Source organism: Dipodomys ordii, unplaced genomic scaffold (genome assembly GCF_000151885.1).
Source record: "Dipodomys ordii isolate 6190 unplaced genomic scaffold, Dord_2.0 Scaffold47, whole genome shotgun sequence".
Taxonomy (NCBI): Eukaryota; Metazoa; Chordata; class Mammalia; order Rodentia; family Heteromyidae; genus Dipodomys; species Dipodomys ordii.
Window position 1 is genome coordinate 4,790,166 of NW_012267263.1, and position 22,315 is coordinate 4,812,480.

Consider the following 22,315-nt stretch of genomic DNA (forward strand, 5'->3'; position numbering starts at 1 on the left):
AAGTAAACAATTAAATGAGCAGCTAGTCAAAGATTCTTCACCAGGTGCCTGTGGCTTACACCTGTAATCCTAGCTACTCAGGAGGCTGAGATCTGAAGATCGAGTTTCAAAGCCAGTCTGAGCAGAAAGTCCAAGAGACTACTCGGAAAAAGCTGGAAGTGGTGCTGTGGCTTAAGTGGTAGAGCACTAGCTTTGAGCACAAAGAGTCTCAGGGATAGTGCCCAGGCCCAGAGTTCAAGCCCCAGGACCAGAAAAAAAATCAACATTGTCAAATCTTACCAATTGTATTCACCTTGAATACATACTGACCCTCAAATGGCATGTTATCTCTGTAATCTTTCGTCTCAAAATATATTACTTCAGTCTAGTTGTGAGGGAAAAAAAATCAGAGAAACCCCAACTGAGACCCATTTGACAAAGTACTTGAGCAGTACTCCTCAAAATTATCAAGATCATCAAAAATAAGTAAAATCTGAGATTGTCATAGCCAAGGAAAACCTGTGGAGACATATCAACCAAATGTAGGGTGGTATCCTGGGTAGAATCCTGGAATAGAAAAAAGGACATTAGGAGAGAAAAAAACTGAAAAAATAAATTGTGAACTTCAGCCAATAATAAATTTAGTTCATTAATTATAAATATACTATAGTAAGTGCTCCGTATATGGCTGCATCTGAGATACTAGAACCATCATTCCTGTAGGCTAGCACTTCCCTAGGGCAGGGCACTAGGTTGCTCTACATGTGCCTACTCTATAGAGTATGGCCTACCATCGCTCCATTAACACCCATGCCCAGACATTTGGGGTACCACCAAAGTGAAACAGTAAATGCCTTGGGCCCTGGAGTCACTATCTCTCCATGTGTGCCTGAATTCCAGACCCTATACTCTCTCAGAAGGACCACACACTGCTGTAGCAAACATGTCTTTGTCTGCATCCAAAGGGCAATAGAAGCTACACACAGTTCTGCTCTAGACCCAGAATTGGAGACCATTTCATGAATTTCCGCATTAGTATCAAGACAGAGCCTTCAGTCACAACTTGCTCATAGGAGAAAAAATCAGGAAACAGCCTTTAACACTACAATGAAGGCATCCACAGAATTGGCTGTTGGGGACCCTTAAATCTTTGCTGATACCAACCTCACCTGACATAGCTGCAGGAAGATTATGCTTCTGAACCCTCACCAGAGCCTAAACTTCTCTATTGCATCCAGAAAACATCCTTGCACCCATGTGTAGGTGAATATTTTATGCCCCCCAAAGCCAAAACATAAAGTCTACTACACATAATATCTGAATTGCAGACATAAGCACAAGTAGCGTGAAAATCCAAGAAAACTTGGCACCACTAAAGTAACATGATTTTCTATTAACTGATCCCAAAGAAATGGAAATCTATAAATTGCAAGACAAGAAACTCACAATAATTGTTTAAAGAAAGTTAAGTCATAAGAACAGACATCTTAATAAAATCAAGAAAACTATAAAACTAAAAGCTCAGCGGAGAGACAGAAATCATTAAAAAGAATAAACCAGGAATAATGGACCTAAAAAATATAGTGTAATACAGAGCAGAAATAATAAAACTTGATGAAGCAGAAGAAAATACCTGTAAGCTCTAAGATAGAACACAAAATATCCAAGAAGAAAAACTGAAGGAATGAAGCATATGGGTTCACATCATAGGAATATAAAGAGATGAAAGTCAAACCTAAATAAACACTGGCTAAAAGCTTCCCAAATCTAGACAAAGTTATAACTAGGTATATGAAGTTCAAAAGTCCCTAATCAAGCTAAATCCAAGAAAGACTTCTCCTGGACATGTTAAAATAATCAAAAACAAAGACAGAGAATTTTGAAAGCCACAAGAGTTTCCTACATGTAAGATAACTTTCAAATGGCTCTTTGTAAACTTTTCTGTATGTGTACGCATGCACACACACACGCATGCATGCGTGTGCACATGCACCAGAACAAGGGTTTGAGCTCAGGCTCTTGCCCTTTTACTGGGATGACTAGCACTCCATCTCTTGAGTCACATCTCCAGACACATTTTTGCTGGTTAATTGGATATGGAATCCTAAACTTTTCTGCCCACACTGGTTTCAAAACACTATGTTCCAGATATCAGCCTCTTGAGTACCTAGGATTATAGGTGTGAGCCACTACCACTTGACCTATTACTGAATTAGTAGGTACTTAAATGCCAGTAGATAGTGGGACAATATATTCAAAATACTTAACAAAACTAAAAACAAAAACAAAACCCTCCAATCTGGCAAAGCTCTCTCAGAAAGAGCTAAGAGAATCTATCATACCAACCTTAGCATGCTAGAAATGCTAGAAGGTAGCTATACAAATTGAAATGACAGTTTATTATGAAAACACATAAATACATAAAGTTAACACAAATTCAATAACATAGTCTAAAGCTGCAAATACAGTATGTTAATCATTTATAACCCTAGTAAAAACACCAAAGTTGTATAAGTACTGCTGTCTCCCTTTGCTTCCTGACTACCATGATGTGAGCAGTTTTGCTTTTCTACATTCTCCCTACCATGATATTGTGATTTGCCACAGGCCCTTAGTGGAGGGGCAAGTAACCATGAACTGAAATCCTTGAAACTGAAACTGAGCTGAAAATAAAAGTCTTCTCCTTCAGGTTGTCTTTGTCAGATTGTCAGTGACAAACCAAACACAAACACACACACACACACACAAACTGATACTGAGAAGTGGGTTCATTGTTTTTTCCCAGCCTGTATGGCTCAGAAATATATGGAACCAGTTTATGGAAATAGTTTGGAAAGGTTTGGAAATAAAGGCTATAAGCCCTTGAATTTTTAAAATAGAACTAAACAGGCAATTGTGGTGTTAATCAGACCAAAAGCTGATATGAAGGCCAATAGTAAAGACTGTGCCCATGAGGCTAGACAAGAATGAGAACTCTTAGGTATTGGACTATAGATGATTCACGTTATATTCTAACACAGAACTTGTCTACATTTTGTACAAACCCTCAGACTGAGTAAAGCTGGAGTTTTTGTGGAAATTTCAAGGATGAACAACAATCAGATAATACCAGGAGTACTGCTGGCTGCATTTAATCAGATTTACAGTAAGAATTGGAACCTAAGTATAAAATGGAAGGATTTGAAAAACCTACAGGGCTGGGAAGGTGGCTCAGTGGTAGAGCGCTTGTCTTGCATGCCTGAGGCCCTGGGTTCAATTCCTCAGCACCACATAAGCAAAAAGAAAAAAGCCGGAAGTAGTGTTGTGGCTCAAGTGGTAGAGTGCTAGCCTTGAGCTGAAGAGCTGAGGGACAGCGCCTAAGCCCAGAGTTCTGGCCCCACGACCGGACCCCCCCCAAAAAAAAACCGTACAGCTTCAATAGGAAAAAGCTAGTGTTAAATTGGGGCCAAGGAAATAATGGTTATTGAAGAGCCCAATAATAAGTACTTTGCACCAGAACAGTAAGAAAGATGCCTTGAAGAACATTAGGAATTGTCTAGATGCCACCCATTGTAGATTCCAGGGTATAAAAAGTCTAAAACGGATTGTAAAAGACTGCTTTGGGAAAAGATACCTAGACATCTTGTTTCAACAAGGTCTTCCAAAAGTTGCTTCCCTAGGGTTCATTTCACTCTGTTCAGCTGTCCAGGTGGGTCTGGCAACTGCTCGGGCTGGTAGATCTTTGTGGCTTCTGTTTTTCTTTCAGGCATGCAAAATGCAAAACTTATGAGGTCATGGAAGCATCCACTTACATTTCAAAGGTAGATCTGGAAGACCAGGCAATGTATAGCAGGGTCAGAAATCCCACAGCTAACCTCTGAGAGAGTGATACCTGAATCTTTGAGAGCAAAGCCAAAGCTGCAGTGAAGACCCAGGAAAGCAGAGATGCCAAGAACATGGGATGGTTACAAAGAAAGCTGCAAGAAGTGAGTGGAACTAGCCTAAGACAGAGGCTATGTAGACTCCAGCCAGTAAAGCCACAGGAGCAAGGCTCTCATCATACCAATGCACACTCTGGTGCCAAATATTAAGCTACAGAATTTAATGTTTGCCCGGCTACATTTTAGTCTTGCTTTGATCTGATCCTTCCTTGATATTTGGCCATTCTTCTTTTTTGGGAATAAAATTGCGCCTGTCCCACCATATATTTTCAAAGTATAAACCTACTTTTTAAATTTTAATGGAGCTCACGCTAAAACTTTGCTTGAGCCCTAAAGGAGAATTTGGATTTTTGAGCAATGTTTGAACTGTTAAGACTTTGGTGATTCTCTTGGATGGACTAAATGCATCTTGCACTGAGAGACTTTAAGAAGCCTTTGGGACCAGACTGGTGTTTGTTAAGAGTTGATGTTCAATGTGTCCCCACACACAATACACTGAAAAGAAATTTTAAGAGGTGAGGGCTAGCTGAAAGAGATAGACCATTGGAGAAGGCCTTCACATATATATATGATATATATCATATACATACACATATATATGATAAAATACATTGTGTGAATGCATGTATATATAAATGTATTTATACAATGGAATTTTACTAATATTTATATAATTATATATAATTTTAGAATATATGGAATTTTACTACTTATAAAATTATATAATTATATAATTGTACTATATTTATAGTGTTTATATAATTACAATTATAAAATTAAATATATAATTACTATAAAAATTGGACCTATTTACTATAGTTGTATATAAATGCAATTATTAAACTATATAGTACACTTATAATTTATCATTATAATTATATTTTAATTAGATATAATTGAATCATTATATAATCACACATATTGTAATACAATTATATATTTTTATATAATTACATATTCAATTAGATATGATTGAATTATATAATTATACATATTTATATAATTTTGCTATATAATATATTGTTATAGGTAATTATATATAGCAAAATTGCAATATAGGCCAGGTGCTGATGGCTCATGCCTATAATCCCAGCTACTCAGTAGGCTGAGATCTGAAGATCACAGTTCAACGCCAACTCAGGCAGGACTCATCTCCAATTAATGACCTGAAAACTGGAAGTGGAACTGTGGCTCAAAATGGTAGAGCAATAGCCTTGGGTAGGAAAAGGTCAGAGACAGCATCCAGGCCCTGAGTTCAAGCACCATGACCACCAAAAAAAATGCATTATATATCTGTGTGTGTGTGTGTAAATATATATATATATATATATTTACACACACACACACACACACACAATGGAATTCTTTCTGTCACAAAGAACACTATCATTTGCAGGGAAATGGATAGACATGGGGGGGAAATATTTTAAGGAAAGTAAGTCAGGTTCAGAGACAAATGGAGCATGTTTTCTCCCACGTGTGGAAATTAGAGCTAAACCATAAACATACATGAAAACATAGGGTAACATACACACACATACACACACACACACATACAAACTAACTAAAGAATGGTATACTCAGGGAAGGATTCCAATTGTGTAACTCCTTTGAACAAATAACTCAACAGTTTTAATAAAATGAATACTAGGAGGCTGAAACATGTTTTGCCAGGGTAGGAAAAGGGAGTGAGGCAGACAAATAGGACATATGGGGGAATATAATTTATTATATTCAATGTATAAGTGTGAAAATGGAACCAGGTAACTTGAGAGTATGGGTGGGTTTGGAAAGAGGGGGAGAACAAACAAAAGGATTGATACTGATAAACTAATGTGTTCAATTAAAACCCTGTACAAACACATGGGGACTGAACAGAATAAACTTGTGGATGATGGAGGTAGACCAAGTATAAATCAAAACTTTATGCCAAAATAAACCAATACAAAAAGGGACTGGTAGAGTGGTTCATATGGTAGAATGCCTGCCTAGTAAATGTGATCCCTGAGTTCCATCTCCAATGTACACAAGAAAGAAGAAGAAAAGGAGGTAAGGAGAAAAGGAGGGAGAAAGAGAAAGCGATGGGGAGGGGGGAAGGCCAACAGAATAAAAGAAAACTCACCAGCTATTTATCTGAAAGGTATTAATATGCAGAAAATACAGAACTCAAAAAATTAAAGAACAAGTCAGGCACCAGTGGCTAATACCTGTAATTTCAGCTACTCAGGAAGCTGAGATTTGAGGATTGTAGTTTGAAGCCAGCCTGGTCAGTAAAATTCTACAAGACTCTTATCCCCAATTAACCAGCAAAAAGACAGGAAGTAGAGCTGTGGCTCAAGTAGTAGAGTGCCAACCCTGAGTGAAAAAGCTAAATGACAAAGCCCCGGCTGTATTATCACAAAAACAAAAAATATATATGTAGAGAGGATAAGTATGAAAATACTGTATAAGCCTATATAGAAATATCACAATGAACCTACTTCGTACAACATATGTAAAAATAGGAACAAAAACTTTTCAAAATGAATCAAAATAATAAATAATAAAAGAAATTGCGGTATAAATGCTATGCAATATTTTTTGCAATAACAATGAAAAACTTATTTTTATTTACAACATAGAAGACATTATACTAAGTGAAATAAATCAAACACGAACTAATATTTCATGATATCATTCATATATGGAATATAAAAATGTGCAGCTCATAGAAATAGTGGGAGGGTAGTCAGTGAGAAGTTGGATTAGTGAGGGAAATGAGATGTTAGACATAGTATATAGTTACATGAAAAATTTTGGAGACCTAAAGTATTGCATAATTACTACAGTAAACAATAAATATGTTCTATACTTTAAGTTTTCTAAGGAAGTAGATTTTAATATTCTTACTTCAAAAAAGGACTATGTGAGGCAATGAATATCTCAACAAAGTTGATCAATATAATCATTTCACAATATTTGTATATCAAAATATCATATTGTACCTTTGAACATAAACAATTTTTACTCAATACTTATACTACAATGAAGAAACCTTTTTAAAAATTAAAAACAGTACTAGCAACTTGATATTCCCACTCCTAGGGTATTTATACAAAAGAATAGACATCACGATCTTAAAGAGGTATCTACAGGCTCAAATTCACTGCAGTATTATTCACAATTGGTTAAAACAATCGCTCTATCAACAAGTGAACAGATGAAAAAAATGTGGCATACCATTCAACAAGACATTATTCAGCCTTAAAAAGGAATTCTTCACTTGCCACAATAGGGATGTACCTTGAGAACATTATGCTAAATGAAATAAGATAATCACAGAAGAATATATACTGTATAGTACACAGCTTACAAGAGATAAACACAAATAGAAAACTGGTGGTTGCTAGTGGCTGGGGGAATGGGAAGTTAGGAGTGCTGTTAATGGATATAGAGATTTAGGCACACCTGATGAAAATTTTCCAGATCTGATGACACCACTTTTTTATGGGGGTGGGGTATTTGAACTCACCTCGTATATTGGCCAGGGACCCTTAACACTTTAGCATCAACCCAAGTCCTTTTTGCTTTATTTACTTTCTAGTAGGGAATGACTTTTCTTTGAGGGGACAGCCTAAACTGCAGCTCTCCTACTTTATGCACCATTTAGATGAAATGACAAATGCACACTGCCACAGTTTTTTTGTTGTTGTTGAGAGGAGGTCTCACTATTGCTGGTTTGGAACCTCAATCATCTCAATTTTGGAATCTCAAATAGCTAGGATTACAGATGCGACTCATCCTGCCTCGCAAACAAAATTTTAAACAAATTTTTATACAAATTTTAACAAGGTAGATTTCATGTTTTACGTGTTTTGTCACAACTAAAAATAAACAGGAAAAAAAGGGCTGGGCATGGTGGCTTATATCTGTAATCTTGAGGAAGACATCAGGAGTACTGTACTTCCAAGTCAGTATGGGCAAAAAATTAGCAAAATCCCACCTCAACTTATAAGTGAGTATAATGGCATATGCCAATCATCCTAACTAGGTTGCCAAGTGCTACCTAGGATGACTATGATCCAGGCTAGACTAGATAGACACTCAAGTTATTTGAAATAACTAAAGCAAAAAGGGCTTAGAAGTATGATTCAAATGGTAGAGCATCTGCCTAGCAAGTGTGAGGTCCCAGGTTCAAATGACAGAATAAGTGAAAGGAAAGCAAGGGAAGGAGGTAAGAAGAGGGAGAAGAAGGAAGAGGAAGAGAAAGGGATGGAGGGAGAAAAAGACAAAGAGGAAGAGATTGTTTAATATGGACAAGTGACCTACCAAAGTAAAAACCAAGTCAATGAAGAAAAGAAAGTCTACACAAATACTGTTAGAACAATGGGAAAGCAATATGAAAAAAGTATTAGACAAAAAGTATTATGCAAAAATTAGCGTCAAATGGATCTTGTATCTAATTGTGAGAGCTAAAGCGACAAAACTGCAGAAGAGAAAACTTAGTGACCTCGGTCTTTACAGGCTTTTCCTAAGAACACTAACACTAAATGTAAATTCATTAAAATCAATAACTTAAAATATTTGTTTTGTAAAAATTGCCATGATGCAAAGATGACCTAAAAATTTAATTCAATCCCAACTAAGTCCCAATGAAGGTCTTTACTTAGATAAAACAATGCAAAAATTCATCTGGAACAATAAAAGACCTTGAATAACCAAAGCAATTCTAGGCAAAAAAAAAAAAAGCAATGCTTGTGGTATCATAATCTCAGACCTCAAGCTCTACTACAGAGCTATAATAATAAAAACGGCTTAGTATTAACAAAAAATAGACCCTAAAATCAATGGAACAAACTAGGAAACCCCTAGATATGTACCATATGCTTACAGTTATCTGATATTTGATAAAGAAGTCAAAGATATACAGTGGGAAAAAGATAATTGGTATTGGGAAAACTGGGCACCCATATGCAGAAAAAACTAAAAGTAGATGCCTGTTTGTCACCAGGTACAAGAATCAATTCAAAGTAAATCAAAAACCTCAATGTCAGACCTGAAACTTTGAAATTACTGCAAGAGGGAGTAGGAGAAACACTAGAACTCATAGGCATAGGCAGAAATTTTGAAGATTCCCAGGGGCACACCAGATATGAGAGAGACTTGACAAATGGGATTACATCAAAATAAAAAGTTTCTTCACAGCAAAGGACACAGGGACTAACCTAGAAAGACAGTCAACAGACTGAGAGATTTTACCAGCAATGCATCTGACAAAGGCCAGATATCCAAATTATACAAAGAGCTCAAGAAAGTAACCCCTCCCAAAGCTAATAAACCAATCATTAAATAGGCAAAGGAACTAAGGAAAGACTTTTGAGAAGAGGTAAGAATGGCAAAGAAACACTTAAAAGAAATGCTCACCATCCTGGGCCATAAAGGAAATGCAAATCAAAACAACCCTGAGATTCCATCTCACCTCAGTTAGATTGGCCAATATTTTTATTTCAAACAACAAATGTTGGCAGGGATCGGAGAAGAAGGAACCCTATTGTATTCCTACCCTACTGGTGGGAATCTAAACTAGCACAACCACTCTGGACAGCAGTCTGGAGGTTTCTCAAAAAACTAAACATAAGTCTTCCCTACAACCCAGCTATACCACTCTTAGGTATCTACCCAGAATGTCACAATCCAGGATACCATAAAGACATTTGCACATCCATGTTCATTGCTGCATTATTCACAATAGCCAAGTTGTGGAAACAGCCCAAATAGATGAGTGGATCCAAAAAATGTGATAGCTATACACAATGGAATTTAATACAGCCATTAGAAAGAATATTATGTCATTTACAGGGAAATAGATGGACCTAGAAAAAATCATGTTAAATGAGGTAAGCCAAGCTCAGGACCAATGGCACATGTTTTCTCTCACATGCAGAAACTAGATTTAAAATACATTGGGACATGATAAATTATACAAGACTCTAGGCATTCACACACTCATGAAACCAAAGGAAGATGTTCTTAGGAGAGGAACACAAAGGCACAATGCATAGGTACATGTGATCACATAAAATAATATTTATTGAAATGAACTCCAAGAAATGGAAACAAGATTTTTCTTTCTTACTGTTTTTGTTTTCTTTTTGTCTTGTCTTTGGGAGGGAAAGGGGAGCACAGAAATGGAGGGACAAGGGGTGAACCAATGCAGCAGTAGTACTCACTAGATACTATGTTGAAAATAAACTATTTAACTGTAGATGGGGACAGAAGGGAAAAATTGGGAGGGAGCAAGGGAAAGAGTGACAAAAAGAAATGTACTCTTTACTGACTTATGTAACTGTAACCACTCGATACATCACCTTTAATAATAACAACAAAAAATAACATAAATAAAAGCCAATAAAAATGCTGTCAAGAAAATATGCACATATTTGTTATGTGCATTTGTATATGCACGCCACAGACTGGAAAAAATACTGAAAACAAATATCTGGCAGAATTTAAATTACAAAATCTTATACAACTTGATATGTAATTCAATAATATGTATTCAGATATATCACCAAAGAAGATGCATATATGACAAAGAAACACATGAATATATGTCCAAAATTATTAGCCATTAGGAAAAGGGCAAATTAAAACCATAATGTATACCTAAATGTTAGTATACATACTAAATGTTAGTGAGGATATGTAATTATTGAGTAACTCACACTGCTGGTGCAAATATAAAACAAAATAGAACAGTCACATAGAAAAACAGTTTATTGGTTTCTCCAAAAGTGGAATGTATATCATATGAATTAGACATTTTATTCCTGTGAATCCAAAAGAAAGAAAAGCATATGTCCACATACAGACTTACACAGGAATGTTCTAGCAGCTTTATTTGTTATAGCTCCAAACTAGAAACAATCTAAATGTTATGTGTATAGCTATACAATGGAAGAATTAGTCAGTTATAGCAAAAATGAGTTATTTACATGTGACAACAGGAATCTCAATATGTTGAACAAAAGTAGTCTGGCATATTGTTTCTTTAAAGATTTTAGGAAATCTGAACAAATTGTTATGACAGAAATCAAATTACAACAGTTGATTGGTAGATGAGTGAGATTACTGAAAAGCATGAGTAGAATGAGAGTTCAGAATGAAAATACTATTTTGACTGTGGTAATAGCTATAAGGCATGTATAAGTGTCAATACTTACCAAAAAATCAACAAACAAATAGGTGAATTTTTACTATGTATGTCAATTGTACCTTAAATGATTAAGTTTATATTTAAGAATCTCCAAATCATTATACCTCTATTAAGAATATTATAATATATACTAAAATAAATTATAAACTAAAGTGTTTTCAATGGTGCTACTAAAATTCTTCTAATGACATGAGGAAATGCTTATAATATATAATTAACTATAAATATAAAACATATAAAACTATACATATTTATAATCTTAACCCAGAAATATAAGCTTGGAAAGCTTATGTAACAAACATGATAAATTTATGGTTGGAAACAGCTCTATATTATTATTTTTCCCTGGGATCATGAGTGATTTAATTTTTTTCAAACTTTTCTTAAGGTTTTTTAAATTGTTGTTGTGTTGCTTTATAACTTTCATTTTATCTCAGCTTACAAAAATTTTTTATGAGCAAGAATTTTTCTTTTAGGTAAAGCAAAATTTGAGTAATATCTATCCCAACAAGTGATTCCAGCTTATACACTACAGGTCTTGGACAGATAGCGACTGAGAATTCATATACAAACCAAACACTTGTAGATTTAATAATCCATTTCATACATGAATGAACATCCTCCAATTTTCACAGATATATTGAAATATAACCATACTGAATTGGTAGAACCTTTTGGTTTTTGCATCAATGGATAATAAAAGTAAAAATAGTAGCAGATGCTTTCAAACACATTCTTCATACTTACAAGGTATAGACTGATTTGATAGTTTCCTGCTACCATACCAGTATGTAAGAGCTAAGCAATGTACTTAGTATTCAATTAATAGGAGTTCTGTAATATGCTCCTATTTCTTTGTTATGACTTTTCATTATGTTCTAACCCACCCTTTTTTCTGAGCCATTGTCAAAATTGTGTGTTGTGCTTGCTTATTCTGTTCATATTCTACAGTTACAAAAAGTAAATTAAACAAATACCAAAATTAATGTGCTCAGTACACCAAAGGACCTTATACAGTATTTCAGGCTGAGTACTGGTATAATCCTAACTAGAAGACTGAGATCTGAGGATCAAGGTTCAAAGCTATCCTGGACAGGAAAGTCTATATGACATTTATCTCCAACTAACCACCAAAAAGCTGGAAATGTAGCTGTGGCTCAAATAATAGAGCACTAACCTTGAGAAAGAGAGAGAGAGAGAGAGAGAGAGAGAGAGAAGAGAAAAGCTAAGGGACAGTGCCTAAGCCCTGAGTTCCAGATCCTGAGTTCCAGCCCCAGTTTCTAGGAGGAGAGGGGGGGAGAAGAGTATTTCAAGCCAGATGTGATGACTCAAGGTTATAATCCCAGCACTCAGGAAGTTGAAGATTATGAGCACAATGTCAGTTTGAGCTACATAAAATGCTGTCGCAAAAAAAAAAGAAAGCTATTTCAGTTAAATTTGATCTGCAAATATAAGAATAATATTACTAAAGATTATACTAGTCATCTAGTGTTATGACTTCTTAATTGTGTCCTTGCCAGTCTATTATTAATCTTGGGGGAACTATTTCATATGTTGAAGTTTCTACAACTACTCCTTAATAATTCTCTCAGAAATAAAACAAATAATAAAATACTAACAAAAAAGCAAAACTACAACTTACAGTAAACTTAGTTATTTATCGGTAATTTAGTTTACCTCAAAGAATTATTCTCTGCTTTTTGTCTTCCAAGTTCACTTTCAGTGTCCATTGCTTTTCTTGCTAGTGATTTCATTTCTTTTTCCACAGTGGTTATGGTTTCCTTCATCAAAGTCATATTTGACATTTGCTCCATACGTTCATCATCAAGCTACACAAGTAGAATGACAAGGTAGGTTACTGCCATCACTAAAAAAGCCTCAGTAGTCTTTCTTCAGAGACACATTCCCTCTGTACAAACTGTGGTTTCTGGCAAATTGTGAATAACGAGATGATCAAGTTAGACATGAATGATGCAGGAGGATGCAAGGGTAAGGGTAAGAACAGAATAGAGACAAAAACAGGCTATTGCACAGCTTTTCTAAAGGTTTATAATAGTATATTTGTCTACATTTTTCATTCTGGTTCATTTTGAGTATATATACAATATTCTACTTACAAATGATTTCTTGCTATCAAACATTAATAAGTTATACATAAAGTAGAATTATAAAAATAATTGGTTTTCTTCTATCATTTTTCACTTATAACTAAATACTATAAATAGGTTTATAAGTCCATGTAATTCAACCTGACAACAGGAAACAAAATTCTCTTGATTCTATTTATATAGTCATATCATCTCAAATATATATTCATGGGGGCTGGGAAGGTGGCTCAGTGGTAGAGCGCTTGCCTTGCATGCATGAGGCCCTGGGTTCGATTCCTCAGCACCACATAAGCAAAAAGAAAAAACCCAGAAGTGGCACTGTGGCTCAAGTGGTAGAGCCCTAGCCTTGAGCTGAAGAGCTGAGGGACAGCGCCCAGGCCCAGAGTTCAGGCCCCACGACCGGACCCAAAAAAAAAAAAAAAAATTAAAGAGCTTGTGACTTTAACTAAGTACCACTATCCCACATACTATGAAATTTATGTAATTATTAATCTCAATAAAAAATTTAAATAAAAAAAGTAAAAAATATATTAAAGGGCCAGGCACCAGTGGCCCCCAGTAATCCTAATCCTAGCTACTCAAGAGGTTAGGATCTGAGGACCTGGTTTGACGTCATATGTGGCAGGAAAATCCCTAAGACTCTTATCACCAATAAACTTTTTCTTTTTTTGGTCCGGTCATGGGGCCTGAACTCTGGGCCTGGGCGCTGTCCCTCAGCTCTTCAGCTCAAGGCTAGGGCTCTACCACTTGAGCCACAGCGCCACTTCCAGCTTTTTTCTTTTTGCTTATGTGGTGCTGAGGAATCGAACCCAGGGCCTCATGCATGCAAGGCAAGCCACCTTCCCAGCCCTAAACTATTTTTTTTAAGCTAGAAGTAGATTTATGGTTCAAGTCTTGAGCAAAAATGCTCAGGGACAGCGTTTTGGCCCTGAGTTCAAGCCCCAGGACTAAAACAAAACTTTTTTTAATTAAAGAAGAATCAGGTGTTGCATGATACATGCTGATAATCCCAGCAAACAGGTTAAGGCAAGATCTCAATTAACCTGGGCTATAGAGAGATAGTTTCAAAGAGAAAAAGACAAATAAATAAAAGAAGGAGGAAGGGGAAAGAGAAGAGTGGAATGGAAAGGAAAGAAGGAAGGAAGGAAGGAAGGAAGAAAGGAAGGAAGGAAGGAAGGAAAGGCAGGCAGGAAGGAAGGCAGGCAGGAAGGCAGGAAGGCAGGAAGGCAGGAAGGCAGGCAGGCAGGCAGGCAGGCAGGCAGGCAGGCAGATGGGAAAAAAGGAAATGTACTCATTACCTGACTTATATAACTGCAACCCCTCTGGACATCACCTTTGCAATAAAATTTTAAGAATTTGCCAGGTGCTGGTGGCTCACACCTGTAATCCTAGCTTCTCCGGAGGCTGAGATCTGAGGATTGTGGTTCAAAGCCAGCCCAGGCAGGAAAGTCCATGAGACTCTTATCTCCAAATAACCACCAGAAAACTGGTGAGCTGAAGAGCTCAGGAACAGTGCCCAAACCCAGAATTCAAACCCTACGACCGACCAAAAAAAAATTAATAATTAAAAAAATAGCCCTCCCTGAGAATCATCTTAATGGTTTCTAGAAAAGAACACACTTCACAACCTAACACACAAAAAAACCTTACATTTTCGAAGGAAATATTAAGCATAAATGCCATCTTAAATGTTTTAAGAATAAAAACACTATCATAGAAAAATGAATTTCTCTGAATACAGAAAAAGGGGAGAAAAAGTTATTGAGAGTTTATAGCCAAAAGTGATGTTTACGTTATGAACTGTACACTCCAGCTCCTCTATCCTTTGTTCCAAGTGAGCCTTCTCATTAAATGCTGTTTCTTGAGCAATCTATTTAAAGAAAAACAAAATACAGTTCTTTCAGTGTCATGGCAGCATGTTTCACATTAAAAAGAAAGGTGTGACAGATAAAATTCTTTCATACCTTTAGCCTTTCCCTCAGACTATCTCTCTCTGTAGTCATTCTTCTTAAATCGGTAAAGGCTACATCTCTCTCCGTTTCCACTCGTCGAAGAATAGCATGAGCTGTTGTTGATTTAGGAGATTTACAGGTTTTCATCATTTCTCGCCGAAGTCTGGCAATTTCTTCTTGTGCCTATAATTTCAAGACACAGGGTTTAAAATTTTATTAGCATAAATTGTACAAATGGGTTTCATTCTGATTTTTATAACATGCATATATAATGTGCTTTTATCAAATTCATTCCATTTCTTTTTTTTTTTTTTTGTCGGTAGTGGGGGCTGAACTCTGGGTGCTCTTCAGCTCAAGGCTAGCGCTCTACCACTTGAGCCACAGCGCCACTTCCGGCTTTTTCTGTTTATGTGGTGCTGAGGAATTGAACCCAGGGCCTCATGCATGCAAGACAAGCACTCTACACTGAGCAACGTTCTCAGCACCTAGCTTTTTATTTTTAAGACAAGGTCTCACAATGTAGCACACACTGGCCTCAAACTTGTGATCCTCCTAACTCAAGTACTAGGATTACAGAAGTACATTACCACACCAGACTAAATATATTTAAATAAAAGTTTTCTTTATTAGCTTCTTTGGTAAGCTTTGCTTAATTGGAAGGAAATCACTGCAAAAGGGAATGTTTTGCTAAGAAATATTGATGAACTCCATCTATCCATTTTGTGGCATAAATTTTATTTCAACTCAGAATAGTGGTTTAATTAACATTACCATATATCTATGTTCTCTAAGTATTTATGCTGTTTTTATAAACTGGAAACTTTTTCCTGATAAGAAAGGCCCACTAGTCCTTACTGATAGTCTAACACTGTACACTTTGTTCAAGGATTCCTCAGGTCTACTGTTTGTTTGTACATGGTATGGTATTCTACTTTGCTACATAATTCTCCTCCCTCCATCTCAGTTTTTTTTTTTTTGGGGGGGGAAGGCAGGTGATCCGGTCGTGGGGCCTGAACTCTGGGCCTGGGCGCTGTCCCTCAGCTCTTCAGCTCAAGGCTAATGTGCTACCACTTGAGCCATAGCACCACTTCCGGCTTATTTTTTCTGCTTATGAGGTGCTGAGGAATTGAACCCAGGACCTCATGCATGCAAGGCAAGCGCTCTACCACTGAGCCACCTTCCCAGCCCTTTATCTCGGTTTTGCTTCAGCTAGTCTCCAAGCTTCAGAGGAATATATTATTTCCCAGTATTCTAATGAAAACTTCACCAAAACCACAGACATTTAAGTGTCTTCTAAAATCTCCCTAACTTTCCATGAATAGTGCCCTCTCTACTGCCTCTGCTCCTGAACTCCAGGCTCCTACCATACCTTCCGTCATGCAGAGCTTCCTTATGTTGAAAACCCTTCTTTTAATACTGCTCCATCATTTACCATTTAAATGCCAACTGCACAATGCATACCTTCTTAATTCAGTGTAACCTGGATCCACTACCACCACCATTTTGAAGAATTTCAACAAAAAAGTTAATCAAATATGTTGGCCTTTTATCAATTCTTAATTTCCTTGGCATTTTGGTAACATCTAACAATGTTTTCCACTGAACCCTTCTTGAAATTCCTTTCTCCCTTGAGCTAATAATATCATTGTGCACCCCCCTTCCATCTAATCTCTTCTTACATATTTGGTTATAATATTCAATGTACATATCTGAGCATGGAACCAGGTACTAAGGTTAATGGGTAGGGTTGGATGTGGGAGAACAATAAAAGAGGAGGAACAATTGAAGAAGTGACATTGATCAACGTGTCTTGTACTCACAAATTAAAACTCACAACTACTTAAACATAATAAAAATAAAGAAAGCTACTTGTTTAGGGTCTGGCTTTGTGTTACTCTAGTCCCACATTTCTAACAGCAATTACTACCTGATTGCACTACCATCACTCTACTCCTTGAGAAACCAAACTCACAACTTTTCCTCAACCTACCAATGACTTTCTCATTTATCCTCTTATTTTCTCAATCACTCAGTTATGTTCATTTGTCCTTTCCTCCTTCCTAAAAAAAAAATTTGTGTTGTCTTCCCTCACTTCTTTTCCATCAGTTTCCTTATTTATTTCCATGGATAGTACCCTTGCATAATCCCTCAATGCCTCATTCCACAGTAGAGAAGTCTTTCCCTTCTCTACTTCTCTTGAAGGAGAAATATTACTATTATAATATGGAAAAATCACATGAAAGATAAGATTGCCACCAGGATAAACTGGAGAAAATGCTAGTTCGACCATATTTCTCCTGCTTTTAAAATATAATAAATTGTTCATTGCTTAAAAAACAAAATATAACAAGGCACCAATGGCTCATGCCTGTAATCCTAGATATTGAGGAGGCTGAGATCCAAGGATCATGGTTCTAGCTAACCTGGGCAAACAAGGCTGAGAGATTCTATCTCTAATTAATCAGAGGCATGGCTCAAGTGGTAGAGCTTTCGTTGTGAGTGAAAAAGTCAAAACAGAGCATAAGGCACTGAGTTGCCATCCTGGTTCTGAAACAAAAGTTAAAAAGCATAAAACCCTAATTCGTTTCACAAACAGCCCCTACTATTGAAGTCCAACCTGGGCCCAGCACAAAATATAAAAAGCAAAAAACCCTAATTTGTTTAATGAACAGCCCCTATGATTGAAGTCCAGAATTAGCTAACTATATCGAGCTCACAACTAGCACAGATTTTTTTTTTTTGGTGGGTCATGGGACTTGAACTCTGAGCCTGAGCCTTTCCCTGAACTCTTCAGCTCAAGGCGAGCGGCTCTACCGCTTGAGCCACAGCACCACTTCTGGTTCTCTAGTGGTTTACTGGAGTAAGAGTCTCACAGAGTTTCCTGCCCGGGCTGGCTTTGAACTGTGATCCTCAGATCTCAGCCTCTTGAGTAGCTAGGATTACAAGCGTGAGCCACCCAGTACCTGGCTAGCACAGTCTTATAGCTCTACCTAAGATCTATATTTAAAATGGGTCTTATTCACTACTGTTTCGTAGAATGGGAACTTCTTTGTACAACTACTTAAAGATAAAAATAATAAAAAAGTTTAAAAAAATAAATAAAATAAAATGGGCCTTATTGTAGATTTACAGTTTTGTAGATGGGTAAGCCAAGAGTATTTTTGACCTTTAAAATAGCTGAGAAAGGGGCTGGGAAGGTGGCTCAGTGGTAGAGTGCTTGCCTTGCATGCATGAGGCCCTGGGTTTGATTCCTCAGCACCATAAGCAGAAAAGGCCGGAAGAAGTGGTACTGTGGCTCTAGTGATAGAGCACTAGCCTTGAGCTGAAGAGCTGAGGGACAGGGCCCAGGCCCAGAGTTCAGGCCCCACGACTGAAAAAAAAAAAAAGCTGAGAAAAAATGAAGAGCAATTTTTCCTAATAGTAAAAATAATATGAAATTTGAATTTCATGTCCATATTGTTTGACTATAACACAGTCAAAGCTCATGGGTTCTGGCTATTTTCACTCTCAACAGAGCTGAATAGCTGCAACAGAGATTCTTATAGTTGCAACAGCTGAATATTCTTATTACTAGAGCTGTTGCTAGAAAATTATACAGCTCCACTGACACATGCAATCTAATCTAAAGCTTTACCTATGGAATAGGTAAGGGGCCTCTCCCCGCCCCCCTTTTTTTTTTGGTCATGGGGCTTGAACTCTAGGCCTGGGCGCTGTCCCTCAGCTCTTCAGCTCAAGACTAGCGCTCTACCACTTGAGCCACAGCGACACTTCCCTCCTTGCCCCTTTTAAGAAACAGAAGCCCCATTTGTTCAGAGCTCATATCCTACATCTTCCAGCAAAGATTTCCTTGGACATAATAATTCTCTCTTCTTTTAAATCTTACAAAATCTTTTAAACCACTTATCCTCTATTAGCAAAAACTCTATCTCTCCAACTACATTGCAGATTTTTAGAAATCTACTATGAGTCTGCTTAGAAACAAAAGAAATAAGGTCTGCTTATCATTTTTTTCTGTTCCTCTAGAGTAGTAAACTTAAAGCCCAACACATAGTAGCTATCATTCACTAAAGCTTTGATACTTTTTAAAAAATTATGCTATGATTTAATATTTAATATTTTGAGAGTAACATTTATATGATCAATAAAACTCATAGAACTTTAAACTAGAATGTAAAAGTCAACTGCAAAGTGATTTAAATCTTCAAAATTGAGCAAATTAAAAGGTAACTCAAGAAATAATCTTAAGAAGCATTTTAAAGCCTTGAATCCTGATTTGTATTTTTACCTCAAATTCATTATAACATATGTAACACTTTTTTTCCTTGTCTTTTTGTTTTTAAGGTGCTATGGATCAAACCTACGCCCTCACATATGCTAGGCAGGCACTCTATCCCTGACCTACAGCTTCAGTCCCATTTTTTTTTTTGTCAGTACTAGGGTTTGAATTCAAAGCCTTGCAATTGTTAGGCAGGTGCTCTAGCACTTGAGTCATGCACAACTCCCTGTCCTTTTATGCTTTGGTTATTTTTCTCACATTTTTGCCCAGAGCCTATATCAGATCACAATCCTCTTTTCTATGTTTATCTACCTGGGAATGTAGTCATGCACTACTACGCATGGTTTGTATGTTGAGATGAGGATCTCACTAACATTTTGCCTGGGCTAGTCCCAAATTACTATCTTCCCAATCTCTGACTCACAAGTAGCTGGGTTTATAGGTATGTGCCACCACAACCTGGCCCCACCATTCTTATTATTATTCTTATATTCAATAATAAGACTAATTTTATGTATGCATATGACCTTTTATAAATATGGAAATAGTTTCCATGTCTTATTTGTATATGTATATGTATGTACTCATGCACATATTATATTAGAGCCATATTATTTTTCATTAAGAATATTTTAAGAACAGGGATGTAGCTCAGTGGTAGAGTACTTAATTAGCATGCCCAAGTCCCTGGGTCTGATCCCAGTACCACTATAAAAAGTAAAATCTCAGCCAGATGCAGTGGCACTTACCTGTAATCCTTGCCTCTTGGGAGGTAGAGACAGGAAGATCATGAGTTTGAGACTAAATAGGACAAAGTTAGCAAGACCCTATTTCAAAATCCAAACACAAAACAAAAGGGCTAAGGATATGGCTCAAGAGATAGAACACTTGACTAGCAAACTCAAGACCCTGTGTTCAATCCCCAGTAATGCAAAAAAAAATAAAATAAAAACAGCCAGGCGCTGGTGGCTCACACCTATAATCCTAGCTACTTAGGAGGCTAGGATCTGAAGATCATGGTTCGAGGCTAGCCTGGGCAAGAAAGTCCATGAGACTCTTATTGCCAATTAACCAGCAGGAAACCAAAGTGTCACTGTGGCTCAAAATGGTGAGAATGGTAACCTTGAGCAAAAAAGGCACAGGGATAGTACCCAGGCTCTAAGTTCAAGACCCACAACTGAAAAAATAAATAAATAAAATTTTAAAAAATTAAAAATAAAAAAATTACATATATAGCTTCACAACAAATGTAAATGTAAACTGGCAGTTTTAAGCACCCTTATAAAATCTAAGGAAGAATTACATACTCTCAGAAGTAAATGCTGTTATTTACTTAATTGTTCTCTTAAAATTAAGTTACCTGTTCATAAGGATTTTACCTGTTCATAAAGAAGAAAGGTCTTGTCTCTCTCAGATGTAAGAACCTTGACATTACCCTGAATTTCTGCCAAATGCCGCTCATATTTTTCTAACATGCATTTAAGTTCTTCACGATCTCTTGTGGTATTCTTCAAAAGATCGACATCACAGTTGGTACCCTACAATTATTATTTAACAAATATGAAATTCTTCATTTACATATGGTACTAATAAAAAGCTGCTACTGACAGTTGTATACAATTTCTACTTAACTATGACTATATAATCAAAGGAAATAAAGAAAATAAATAAGAAAAACACCTTCCTTTTATAATCTTCCTTTGCATCCCAAAGTGTTCAAAATTTTTCATTTTCCCCAGCAAATTATACTGAGAATAAAGAACCAATATTGTCCACTATGTCAGCAAAGAGACCTCTTGTCTCTCAAACTCATTAACATAGCAATTCATGCCAAAACAAATGAATAATTTCCAGATTAGGTAAATCAAAGGATAAAAGTCAATGCTTAAGCAACAAATTCTAAAATACTTTTCAGTTTCCAAACCTACCCGGGAAGATGGAGATGGACGTCTTGGACTTTTTGATCTACTTCTGATCATTTTCCTCAAATTTTGAGCTTCACTTTTATAGTAATCTTTGTCTGCTTCTAAAGTCTTGACAAAGGAATCAAGTCTAGAAGGAGATTTATTTTGTGCTTTTTCAGTCTCTAAAATTATCTTTTCAAAGAGGAAAAAATTAGGTCATTATTTCTATGAAAATACAGTATTTTTTTCTTTCTTTTTTTTTTTTGCCGGTCGTGGACCTGAACTCTGGACCTAAGCGCTGTCCCTCAGCTCTTCAGCTCAAGGCGAGCGCTCTACCACTTGAGCCACAGCGCCACTTTTGGCTTTTTCTGTTTATGTGGTGCTGAGGAATCGAACCCAGGGCCTAATGCATGCAAGGCAAGCACTCTACCACTGAGCCACCTTCCCTGCCCCACAGTATTTTTTTCTAAATGAAAACAAAGAGGACCTTTAAAAGTATTAAATTTGGTATTTTACAAATACAAATATTCAGTAATAGTTTTATAAAAATAGTTTTCATTATTCTTGAATGTTTAAATTTGACTAAAAGTAGCCCTCCTAAACTGAGTGCTAGAGGTTCATGTCTATAATCCTAGCTACTCACGGGGCTGAGATCTGAGGCTTGAGGCTTGGAACTGGCCCAGATAGACAAATCTGAGAGACTCTATCTCTAAGAAAAAAGTTTTCTAAATTATTTTTTAGAAAAAAGCTGAAACTTCAGGCATGGTTCAAATGGTAGAATGCCCTAGCCATGAGTATAAGCCAAGTGAGATTGTGAGGTCCTGAGTTCAAACACACACATGTACACCCACACACACATGCACACACCACAATTAAATTCACTTGTTATACAAGCATTCTATCACTTGTGCCATCATGCCCCAGCCCTGAAATAATATTAATAATCTCTAAAGTATTTTGTTCAATAATTGGTCAAATGAA

The 22,315-nt window shown here is 36.5% G+C and overlaps 1 protein-coding gene across 1 annotated transcript in view; it reads right to left on the reverse strand.

Annotated features, from left to right (window-relative positions):
- The window catches only part of Tsga10 (testis specific, 10), a 108,084-nt gene that overhangs the window by 57,623 nt on the left and 28,146 nt on the right, over positions 1–22,315 (reverse strand). Inside the window, exons 4-8 of the mRNA XM_013019733.1 lie at positions 21,359–21,526; positions 20,810–20,968; positions 15,167–15,337; positions 14,995–15,072; positions 12,772–12,923 (exon numbers count right to left, since the gene is read on the reverse strand). Coding sequence (XP_012875187.1) covers positions 12,772–12,923; positions 14,995–15,072; positions 15,167–15,337; positions 20,810–20,968; positions 21,359–21,526 — 728 coding nt within the window. The remainder of the gene's footprint in view (positions 1–12,771; positions 12,924–14,994; positions 15,073–15,166; positions 15,338–20,809; positions 20,969–21,358; positions 21,527–22,315) is intronic.